This window comes from Lucilia cuprina, chromosome 6 (assembly GCF_022045245.1).
Source record: "Lucilia cuprina isolate Lc7/37 chromosome 6, ASM2204524v1, whole genome shotgun sequence".
Taxonomy (NCBI): domain Eukaryota; kingdom Metazoa; phylum Arthropoda; class Insecta; order Diptera; family Calliphoridae; genus Lucilia; species Lucilia cuprina.
The window spans coordinates 52,142,344-52,154,867 of NC_060954.1; the positions used below are offsets into that span (position 1 = coordinate 52,142,344).

Sequence of the window (12,524 nt, forward strand, 5' to 3'; positions counted from 1 at the left end):
CTATCTATCTATCTATCTATCTATCTATCTATCTATCTATCTATCTATCTATCTATCTATCTATCTATCTATCTATCTATCTATCTATCTATCTATCTGGTTGGTCACATTAAATTCTACCCACTTCTCCGCCTACCTTTATAATAGATACAAAGTCTGCAATTGTGTAAGTTTATTTTCTGTTTGTTTAATAATGTTACATTTGTTTGACGTTTACTATTGCGTAGTTGTTGCTGTTTATGTTTTTTTCTTTAACTAACAATTATTTGTGATTTATTTACACTCAGTACACAACACTTTCCCCATCTCCAATAAAATGTCTTATACTCTTTAATATTTTTAAACATTTTCCTTAATTTTATCTACGCACTAGACAAAGGGGTTGATTAAACTAACCTATCGCTGTAGACTTTATTTCACTTCATTTTAAAGTCCAGTTTTGTCTATCTATATTATTTCTTGTTTTTTTACTTTGTAGTAATTTTCCTTTTTCGTTTAATCTATATTTGATTTTGATTCATTATCATTACTAAATCAATAATAATGACGTCGGTTAAAACGACGACGAAAATGATTTACAATTATTACAACGTTGTTATTCAACACTCACATTTTTGTTGTCTGTTGTTAAACGTTGTTTATGTTCTATAGTTTTTGTTAAAAATAAATAAATACATTGTTGATTTTTGTTCATTACTCTGTATTTTATTTTGTCATGTAATATTACAGTTACAGATATTGATACCCTATATCATTAGAGTTGGAAGGTTATGGTGATATTGGTAGAAACAATTATTTATAATGGAATATATAAATTTTACATGCAATCAAGATTTTTCAATATTCGATTTTGACTTGTACAAAAGTGTTATTTCCGAAAATCATTTTATAAATGTAGGGTTTTATGTATTCGAACTTAAGTGACTATAGTTTTTTTATATTCAATACACACTTTATATAGAGTATATAACCTTCAGAAATATATATTACAACAGAAACAAAATAACAATAATAACTCAAGCGTCAATTTATGTTTATGAATATATGTAAATTGAAATGCACTCACGTAAATAGCGCAAGTAAAGGGATTAAACCGGTTTTTATATTTAAAACGTCAAAAGTTTAAAAATGATTTAAAATATTTATTGAATATTATCTATAAAGGTAAAATTTATAGAAAATTTTCTATAATTATTGTTCATTTCGTAAAGAAATTAAAGATTTTCTGTAAAAATAAAATTTTATATAAAAATTAAAATTGTTCAAAAGGGAAATTTTGTCGAAATTTGTTTAGAAAAGGAAAATTTATTGAAACATTTTGGAAAAAAGAAAATTTTATCGAAATTATTCTAAAAAAAGGATCAATTATCAAAAATTTTCTAGAAAAGATAAAATTAATCGAACATTTTCTAGAAAAATTTATATTTTTATCGAATTTATTCTGAAAAAGGAAAAATTATCGAAAATTTTCTATAAAAAAGAATATCTGTTGAAAAAATTTGAAAACGTATTTAAGATTTTCTGTAAAAATAAAATTGGTTAAAAATTTTATATTAAAATTCAAATTTTTCAAAAATTTTCTTGTAAAAAGGCAAATTTTTCGAAATTAGTATAGAAAAAAGAAAATTTATCGAAAAATTTTCGAAAAAAGAAAATTTATCGAAAAATTTTCGAAAAAAGAAAATTTATCGAAAATTTTCTAGAAAAAATGGTAATTTATTGAAATTATTCTAGAAAAGGCAAAATTGTCGAACATTTTCTATAAAAAGGAAAACTGATCTAAAATTATCTAGAAAAAAGACAATTTAATCAAAATTATTCTAAAAAAGGAAAAATTATCAAACATTTTCTAAAAAAAAAGAAAATTTGTTGAAAATTTTCATTAAGAAATGAAAAAATAAAATTTGTTGCTATTATTCTAAAAAAGGAAATGTTATAGAAAATTTTTTATTGAAATTATTCTAAAAAAAGAAAAATTTATTGAAAATTTTCTATAAAAAGGAAAATTTATCGAAAACTTTCTATTAAATATAAAATTTATCGAAATCCTTCTATAAAAAAAAATTTATCGAAATTTTTCTATAGAAATGAAAATTTATCGAAATCTTTCAATACAAAAGAAAATTTACCGAAAACTTTTTAAATATAAAATTTATCGAAATCCTTCTATAAAAAAGAAAATTTATGGAAATTTTTCTATAGAAATGAAAATTTATCGAAATCTTTCAATACAAAAGAAAATTTACCGAAAACTTTCTACAAAAAAGAAAATTTATCGAAAACTTTCTATAAAAAAGAAAATTGGTATAAATTTCCTATGAAATATAAAATTTATCGAAAATATTCTGTGAAATATAAAATTTATCAATAGCTTTCTATAAAATATAGAAGTTATCGAAAATTTTCTAGAAACAAGGATAATTTCATCGAAATTATTCTGAAAAAGGAAAAATTATCGAAAATTTTCTATAAAAAAGAAAATTTATCGAAAATTTTCTATATAATATAAAATTTTTATAAAATTAAAAAAAACTAATCTAAAATTTTCAGTAAAATGTAAAATTTATCGAAAATTTTCTATAAAATAGAAATATCAAAAATTTTTATAAAAACCTTTTATAAAAAAGAAAATTTAAAAAAATTTTCTATAAAATATAAAATTTATCGAAAATTTTCTATTAAATATAAAATTTATCGAAATCCTTCTATAAAAAAGAAAATTTATCGAAATTTTTCTATAGAAATAAAAATTTATCGAAATCTTTCAATACAAAAGAAAATTTACCGAAAACTTTCTACAAAAAAGAAAATTTATCGAAAACTTTCTATAAAAAAGAAAATTTGTCGAAAATTCTCTATGAAATATAAAATTTGTCAAAAATATTCTGTGAAATATAAAATTTATCAATAATTTTCTATAAAATATAGAAGTTATCGAAAATTTAAAAATATAAAAATTATCGAAAATTTTCTAGAAACAAGGATAATTTCATCGAAATAATTCTAAAAAAGGAAAAATTATCGAAAATTTTCTATAAAAAAGAAAATTTATCGAAAATTTTTATAAAATTTAAATTTATCGAAAATTTTTATAAAATTTAAATTTATCGAAAATTTTTATGAAATTAAAAAAACTAATCTAAAATTTTCAGTAAAATGTAAAATTTATCGAAAATTTTCTATAAAATATAAAATTTATCGAAAATTTTCTATAAAATAGAAAATTTATCGAAAATTTTCTATAAAATAGAAAATGTATCAAAAATTTTTATAAAAAAAGTAATTTCTCCTAAATTTTCTTTTAAAAAATTTTTCGATAATATTCCTTACAAAAACAAAATTTATCGAAAATTGTATATTAAAAACGAAAATGAATTCTTGATTAATTCAATATTTCATTTATCATTCCTTTCAGGTGAAGATTGTGATGTTGAACGTTTAGATCCGAAAAAAACCGATCCCGAATATTTCGAATACGAATGCCTAACAGTGGAAGAAGTTGAAAAATTACTCAATGAATCGGTGGAAAAACTCAATACAATACTCCAGATAACGCCATCACTTGCCAAAGTTCTACTGCTCGAACATCAGTGGATCAATCAGGTGGTGGTCGATAAATATAGACAAAATGCCAATGCTCTACTTGTAGAGACGCGTATTAAACCGCCCTGTAATAATGTGGATCCGTCATTAGAAACAGAAAATGTTGCCTCAACAAGTGCACAAGCACAAGCGGCAAGTGGTACAACAACGATTGGTACTTTAAGTACGTATAGTAAGTCACCAACAGCTATGCCTTCGCCAAGTAGTAGTGGTGGGGGGAGTAGTGGCGGAGGTGGTATTGTTGGTATAATTGGCAGCTTAACACAACAGTATCGTAGTCAAATGTGTCCTGTTTGTGCCACAGTGCAGCTGGGTGATAAATTCTATAGTTTATCATGTGCCCATTCATTTTGTAAAGACTGTTGGTCAATGTTTTTTGATACGCAAATATTTCAGGTAAAGTAACACGTTCTTTGAAAAAATGGCTATATTTTTAATTGGTTTTATTTTTATTAACAGGGAATTTCCACTCAAATTGGTTGTATGGCTCAAATGTGCAATGTTCGTGTGCCCGAAGATTTGGTTTTAACTTTAGTAACACGCCCCGTTATGCGTGAAAAATACCAACAGTTCGCTTTCAAAGACTATGTCAAATCACATCCCGAGCTACGCTTTTGTCCCGGTCCTAATTGTCAAATTATTGTACGTTCACGTGAAATAGCACCCAAACGTGTTGTCTGTACTTCCTGCACAACTAGCTTTTGTTTCAAATGCGGCATGGACTATCATGCTCCCACAGATTGTCAAATTATTAGAAAATGGTTGACCAAATGCGCCGATGACAGCGAAACGGCCAACTATATAAGCGCCAATACCAAAGACTGTCCCAAGTGTCACATCTGCATTGAGAAGAATGGCGGCTGTAATCATATGCAATGTTTCAATTGTAAATACGATTTCTGTTGGATGTGTTTGGGCGATTGGAAGACTCACGGTTCGGAATATTATGAATGTTCACGTTATAAGGATAATCCCAATATTGCCAATGAATCGGTACATGTTCAGGCCAGAGAGGCTCTTAAGAAATATCTACATTACTATGAACGTTGGGAGAATCATTCAAAGTCATTGCAATTGGAACAACAGACATTGGATCGTCTACGTACACGTATTAACGATAAGGTTATGAAGGGTCGTGGCACTTGGATTGATTGGCAGTATTTGTTTAATGCCGCTTCCCTTTTGGCCAAATGTCGTTACACCTTGCAGTATACTTATCCGTATGCGTATTTTATGGACAGTGGTTCACGTAAAGATCTATTTGAATATCAACAGGTAAGAAACAAGATATTTAAAGAAAAATTTATACATAAACAAGATTATTTATATTCGCAACTATTTTTTCCTTGTCACAGGCTCAACTCGAAGCTGAAATAGAAAATCTCTCGTGGAAGATTGAACGTGCTGAAACAACAGATTTAGGTGATTTAGAAAATCAAATGGATATTGCTGAAAAACGACGTACTACTTTGCTCAAAGACTTCTTCCCTGTTGAGGGTTAATTTAATCAATTATATTAACTATATAATTATAAAAAATTAAAATATTTATTAGAGTATTTAGTAAAAAAAAAACAAAAACAAAAAATTTAATTTAAACAAAAAACAACAAGAATTTTAATTAAGTATTTGCCAATCCTGCTAAAAGAAAAAAATTATAAAAAAAACTAAATTATGTAGTTAAATATAAAAAACATATTTAATAAATTTGTATTATTATGATTTCTTTTGCAATATAAGATTTTTAATCTAAAACCAGTATATTATAAACTTAATAATATTAGAAATTAAAAAAAAAATAATAATAATAAAAAAACGACACTAAATAAAAAATTTATTACTTAAACAAAAGGATTTTTTTATTTAACTTTTAATCAATAATTATCTTGATTCTTTTACTTTGAGTTTTTCACTTTAGATAAAACTATTTAATAAAAACCACTCCTTTTTTTCTTTCATATTATTATTTCTTTATTCTTTTTTTGTTTTGAATATTTAGACCTTAATGTACTTATGTAATGAACATAATTGCTATTATATTTATTTTATTCATATTTATAATTATTATTTTTTTTTAATTATTTTATAATTTTAAAATTAGTTTGAACTAAACAAGAAAAAGAAAAGAAAAAAAAGTTACATAGATTACCGCGACGACAATTTGCTGTTTGTTGATTTCCTTTCTTTTATTATTATGTATTTTCAATTGACGTCATACCTTTGGCTTGGCTGCCAAACCTTTGCAAATCCACACATGTCTAATGCATTTATATTTCTATATATATTTATGTATATATTTAAGTTTATCATTTTGTATGTTTTTATTTTTATTTGAATATCGTGAATTCAAACTGAAAATTTTATAACTTTCTGCTTTTATGCTTTGCTATTTTTTTATAAAGACTTCATTCAGTTTTTTTATATCAATTCAATTTCACAAAGAAAAAACAAAAACATTTTATCGACTGGTTTCAATAATTATTTCATGTGTATCCAATTGTGAGACACTAAATTTTAAAGGTGCATAAGTGCCAAAGTGACTGCCAGCAACAACACCATCAGGCGTTATTATCTGTTCTTCAACATGATCCTCAACCTCTTCGACAACAACTTCGTGTAGTTGTTCATCGGGATTGTATTTCTGTTCCATGGCAGCTTGTGCATTGTCGTTGCACTCACTTTCATGCATTTCGAAATCAGTGAAATTATTGAAAATAGATCGGCAGACAGCACACTCGAAACCACTACAAATATGAGTTGAGATTAGTTTAGAAATTTGAAGATTACAGAGTATATAATAGTTTAGAGGTCTATCTATATCTATCTATCTATCTATCTATCTATCTATCTATCTATCTATCTATCTATCTATCTATCTATCTATCTATCTATCTATCTATCTATCTATCTATATCTATCTATTTATATCTATCCATCTATATATCTATGTATCTATCTATCTATTTATCTATCTATCTCTCCATCTATCCATCTATCTATCTACCTACCTACATATCCATCTTTCTATCTATCTATCTATCTATCTATCTATCTATCTATCTATCTATCTATCTATCTATCTATCTATCTATCTATCTATCTATTATCTATCTATTATCTATCTATCGACGTATCTATCTATCTATATATCTACCTATCTATCTATCTATCTATCTATCTATCTATCTATCTATCTATCTATCTATCTATCTATCTATCTATCTATCTATCTATCTATCTATCTATCTATCTATCTATCTATCTATATATCTTTCTATCTATCAAAACAAAATTGGAATTCCTATTGGAACTCAAGAGAAGAGCTACCGCAACTTTGCTCTTTTAAAAATAAACACCCAATATCAATAACAAGCAATTAATTAACCTAAAGCAATAACCAAAAATGTCACACCTAACGAATAAGCTTTCAAAGAATCTCTCATAGATGAAACCTTTACCCATTTCAACGATATTACAACAGTCCCTTTTCATATAAGGTGTTAAAGCAAGTTCCATTTTTCATCCTTAAATATTTTATACTTACACTGGTTGCTCATCGGCCATTTCCAAACTTTGCTTGGCCATTGCCTGTGCCTCGGCCACCAACGCCTTCATATCGATCTCTATGCCATCCTTAAGATGTGACTGTAAATGTTTCTTAAAATTGCCCAATTGTATAAATGACTTTTGGCATATTTTGCACGTGTACGGTTTGGTATTCAAATGACCCATAATATGCTTTTTAAGGTTAACACGCTGGGAGAAATAACGACCACAACGTTTACAACGAAATGGTTTCTCTCCCGTATGTGTTAGTTGATGGCGTTGCATGTTCGACTGTTGGGTAAAGGTCTTATTACAAAACGTACACGGATACGGGCGTTCACCATTGTGTACAGAATAATGACGATTTAGATTGACAGACTGAGCGAAAGCCTTGCCACAAATGCGACAGACAAAGGGCCGCACATCATTATGAACCTTCATGTGACGTTCTAAATTGCCGCTGTTGCAGAAGTATTTGGAACAGATTTTACATTCGTAAGAGGATTTTGTTTGGGAATGCACTTCTTTTTTGTGCAAAAGTTGGTCACGTTTACAGGGGAATATCTATAGCAAGCAAAAGTTAAAAATTCAATAGATAAGACTTTTGTGGAATAGTTTAATTTATTTGCCACCCACCTTGTTACACCTTTTGCAAGTATACATGGCTACCACACCATTTATTGGCATTGTTTCCTCAAATTCCTCCCTAGAGGCCATGTTAGCTGAAAGTAGAAATTTTGTTAATTTCTTGAGAATATTTACTTCCGAATTTATCTGCTGGAGGATTGTGAGCTTTTCTTACCTATTTTCCTGTATTAGCTTCTAGTTTTTCCTAATTTCGACGGCGGTTTTCGTCCCTTAAGAAAATATGGTAACAGCCGTAAAAAATGCAGGGTAGGAAGTCATATGGTTGTCAACAAATCTGTCAAATGTTGTTAATTTAGCGTTTTCTTTTATATTATAAAGTGTTTTGAATTGCAAGTTGTTAGCGGGTAAATAATTATTTTTGTCTAGTGGCCGTGTCAATGAATATCAAAATTCATTAAATAGGTTTGCAATGAAAATTAAATTTATTACAGTTTTTTATTATATTCTCTTTTCCATGCTCATGCAACAAACTATATGATTACATTAGTATTTTTTTAATCACACATTTTTCAAATTTTATTCATATTTTTTAAGGTGATGTCTTTTCAACAGCTGATTGTCTTTTGTCCACGGAAATTTAGCCCGAAGCTGGTAAACTCCATATAAAATTCTCTCTTAAACCCGACGCTGTCAAATTACATATATAAAAAATTTCATGAATTCGCCTCAAAATGAAATGACTTCACCTTATTATTCGCCTTGGCATATTATATCCTGACATAAAATTCCGTACAAGAATTAGGGTTCTATAGTTGAAACGAAAAGTCGACTTTTCGACTTTTTGCATTTTATGAAAAGTCGACTTTTTGCATTTTATGAAAAGTCGACTTTTCGACTTCTTGCATTTAGTTAAAACTCGATTTTTTTATTTAATTAAAAGTCGATTTTTAATATTTTATAAATATTCGACTTTTCGACTTTTTCCGACTTTTCGACTTTTTTCGACTCTCCGACTTTTTTCGATTTTCCAACTTTTCGACTTTTATTTACAAAGTCGACTTTTTTGACTTTTCGACTTTTTCCGACATTTTTCGACTTTTTCCGACTTATCGACTTTTTGACTTTTATCGACTTTTTTCGACTCTTTCCGACTTTTTTCGATTTTCCACCTTTTTTCGGCTTTTATTTACAATGTCGACTTTTCTACTTTTTTTCATTAAAGATAGTCGAGTTATCGACTTTTTTTGGAACAAAACAGTCGACTTCGACTTTTTGACTTTTTTCGACAAAAAGTCGATTGTTCAATTATTCGAAAGTCGATTTATAAAATCCTAACTAGAACTCAAATAATTTGCCCAATTCGCCGTTTCTAATAGAATTGTCCTGATATGGCAACACATTTTATACAGGCTCACTAGCTATCAGTTAATTGTGAATGGAACAGCTGTTTAATTGCAAAACGACAATTTTGTAAACATTATTTTTCGTTTTTATCAACTAAAATTAAAATTTTTAAAATAATTTAAAAACATAAAAAGAAAAAATGGCCAAAGATGAGAAAACGGGAACAAAAAGATCTCGTCGAGATAGAGGACGTGACAAAGCAAAACCACCAACAAAAGTAAGTGCAAAATTTCTCCCCTTATATGAACAAATTCAAAATATTTTCTCCAAATTCCTTTTTATATACATAGATTGTTATACGTCACTTGCCACCCACCATGACCGAGGAAGAGTTTCTTAAGCAAATTGATCCTTTGCCGGCACATGACTTTTATTATTATGCCGAAGCAGATTGGTCCTTAGGATTTGATGCCACTTGTCGAGCCTATATAACATTTAAGAATTATGATGATGTTTTTCTATTTCGTGACCGTTTTGATGGCTATGTTTTCGTGGACAATAAGGGTAATGAATATGCGGCCATAGTGGAATTTGCACCATTTCAGGGATTTCTTAAGAATAAATCACGTGGCAGTGATAATAAGGTTAATACCATTGAACAGGAGTCCCACTATCAACAATTTCTTAAGAAACTAGAGGAAGAACGCGAGGCGGCCTCTAAAGGAGGAGAAACAAAATTGGAATTTTCTTTGGATAGCAAAAAGGAAGAAATAACTTCCACACCTTTGCTACAATATTTGGCTACTAAGAAGGAGAAACGACGTGAGGATGCCAAGAAACGTACTGCAGAAAAGAAACGACGTCGTGAAGAGGAAAAAGAGAAACGTAAACAAAATCAACCCACTGCCCAGCCCATAAAGGTATTAACTCCCGAAGTCTCTAACAAGAAAGCCGATAATTCCGAAACGAAAACTAATCAAACTAGAGAAGAACCCAAAAATGCCAGAGCTCGTCGTCGCGAGGAACGTAATCGTTTAAGACATGAGGCTTATTTGCAAAAGAAAAAAGCGTTCGAAGAGCAAAAGAAACTGGGAGGTCTAACGACAAATGCGGAAAAAGAAGCAGGCAATAATCAAAATAAAAAAGAGGAAGAGCACAAAAAAGATAAAGGCAACGAAAGTGATGCTAAAACCTCCTCTGATACCGCTAGCAAACCTGTAGAGATTTTAAAGAAATCTAAAGCCGATGAACTAACCGAATCTGTACGCAATTTTATTTTCACAGCTGCCACCAACTTACCTACGGTAACGGCGGAGGATAAAACAGACAAAGAAACTAAGACGGAAATAGAAAGTAAAACTAAATCTACGGAGGATTTGGAAAAGTTACAGGATAAACTAGCAAAAGTTGATATCAATAAAAATGCTTCGAATATGGAAGAGGATAGAAAGCCTGTCAGGGAGGAAAAAAACAAACGGGAAAAATTGACACAAAAGCAATTGGAAGAAAAACGTGAGGAGCGACGCATAAGAAATAAGGTAAGTTGTACTTTATGAAGAAATTTTAAAAATAAATAGAAAAAAATCTTTGCGATAATAGATAAATAGATAGATAGATAGACAGATAGACAGATAGACAGATAGATAGATAGATAGATATAGATAGATAGATAGATAGATAGATAGATAGATAGATAGATAGATAGATAGATAGATAGATAGATAGATAGATAGATAGATAGATAGATAGATAGATAGATAGATAGATAGATAGATAGATAGATAGATAGATAGATAGATAGATAGATAGATAGATAGATAGATAGATAGATAGATAAATAGATAGATAGATAGACAGTTAATGATATACATACACTATACCTTGAAACATAAACCTTAGTCTCCTTCCTTTGAAATATACACATATTTTCAATTGCCCAAACTTATAGATTCAATTACATCTAACACAAAACGGAACCTACCATTTCCCATACTAATAAAATTCAATAAAAAAAAGAAACCTATAAAACTTGTTCATATTTTTAATTTTATTTACTCAAAAATTGTTCACAACTTAAGTTCATGGGGATTAAATAGAAAAAATTAAAAATCATGACCTGACCTGTGTGTGTTAATTTATTTAGAGTATTGAGTTTCATTAACCTTTAAAAAAAGCTATAAAATGAACTTGTTACATTCACACTAAACTAAATACATAATCTTAACGAAGGCAACAACAACAACTGGTACAAAAACGTAACAAACAAAAGGACGGATCTACTGATAGACAATACGATACTTTATAGATAGATATGAAGCCAGTAAGTAAAGGAATAATACTTAAATCGTTTTACACACAAACACTCATATATAAAACATTAATAAAACTAAAAGTAGAAAGAAAAATAAAATATGTTCAACGGTTTGTTGACCTTTTACTATTATAGTAAAGTAACAGAATATAACAACAAATGCTACTATTCTATAGCAACATTAACGAAAAAAAAGAACATCAATATTGTGGTTGTTTACCTTTTTTCATACTAAAGTCAGTGCAGTAGAGATGTCTGATTTCATAGTAAAAAAACCACTAAAGATCACTTATCTCCACTGCTATTATTACTTACATAACCAGTATGTTAAGCCATGTCTGCTGAACTTCAATTCAAAAGGGATTATAAAGGATTTCTTTGTTTTGTTTTTAGTTTTTAATAATAATTTAACTTTATATTAAATTAGAAATAATCTTCTGCTCATAAACTTAAAAAATTTCAAAATTTCTTATTATTCTTTAAAACAGAAGAAACATATAGAAGTATGTAGTTTCTTTAAATTTTCCTTTGCTTATTTGAAAATAAAAGTCTAGTATCTTTTATAAATCTTAAAAATAATACCAAGAAAACACCAACAGATGATAAGGTAGAAAACAAACAATATAATAATATACTACAAACATACTTCACCTGAACTTGAAAATACAACCACTTAAAGCACGTCTTTGGTAAATAGATTTTTATGTTGTTTTTTTTTCTATACTTTGTAAAATACTCGTATTGTGTGTACATACAATCTATGCATTTATGTCTGTGTATTTCCTTTACATTGTAAAGGTAAATATTTTTTGTAACTTTGTAAAAATTTTGACTAAAATGTGACCAACTAATTTCAAATTATCCTACGTATATAATGGATATAAATTATATTATTTGGATTTATTATGTTAATTTTAGTTTAAAATATCTAGTTTTATGTTTAATAAGATATTTTTATTTGACTATTTGAAAACAGGATTGGGTGTCATACTGCAATATCAGCATATTTCCAAAACAATTGATTAACTATCTATCTATCTATCTATCTATCTATCTATCTATCTATCTATCTATCTATCTATCTATCTATCTATCTATCTATCTATCTATTTATTTATCTATCTATCTTTTTA

General features: G+C 28.1%; 3 protein-coding genes across 3 annotated transcripts in view; 2 read left to right on the plus strand and 1 right to left on the minus strand.

Annotated features, from left to right (window-relative positions):
* LOC111679327 (potential E3 ubiquitin-protein ligase ariadne-2) overlaps nt 1-5,176 on the plus strand; it is a 6,219-nt gene extending 1,043 nt beyond the window's left edge. The window contains exons 2-4 of the mRNA XM_023440880.2: nt 3,338-3,999; nt 4,063-4,878; nt 4,959-5,176. Of these exons, the coding sequence (XP_023296648.2) occupies nt 3,338-3,999; nt 4,063-4,878; nt 4,959-5,105 (1,625 nt within the window). The 3' untranslated portion in view covers nt 5,106-5,176. The remainder of the gene's footprint in view (nt 1-3,337; nt 4,000-4,062; nt 4,879-4,958) is intronic.
* A 377-nt stretch (nt 5,177-5,553) lies between these two features.
* On the minus strand, nt 5,554-8,263 carry LOC111679330 (gastrula zinc finger protein XlCGF7.1). The gene is made up of 4 exons (XM_023440883.2): nt 7,951-8,263; nt 7,785-7,870; nt 7,147-7,712; nt 5,554-6,346 (listed from the first exon to the last, which is right to left on the minus strand). The coding sequence occupies exons 2-4, from the start codon at nt 7,863-7,865 to the stop codon at nt 6,061-6,063; spliced, it is 933 nt and encodes a 310-aa protein (XP_023296651.1). The 5' UTR covers nt 7,866-7,870; nt 7,951-8,263; the 3' UTR covers nt 5,554-6,060.
* Nucleotides 8,264-9,163: 900 nt separating this feature from the next.
* Nucleotides 9,164-12,524, plus strand: part of LOC111679328 (regulator of nonsense transcripts 3B) — a 4,142-nt gene continuing 781 nt past the window's right edge. Inside the window, exons 1-2 of the mRNA XM_023440881.2 lie at nt 9,164-9,357; nt 9,431-10,618. Of these exons, the coding sequence (XP_023296649.2) occupies nt 9,280-9,357; nt 9,431-10,618 (1,266 nt within the window). The 5' untranslated portion in view covers nt 9,164-9,279. The remainder of the gene's footprint in view (nt 9,358-9,430; nt 10,619-12,524) is intronic.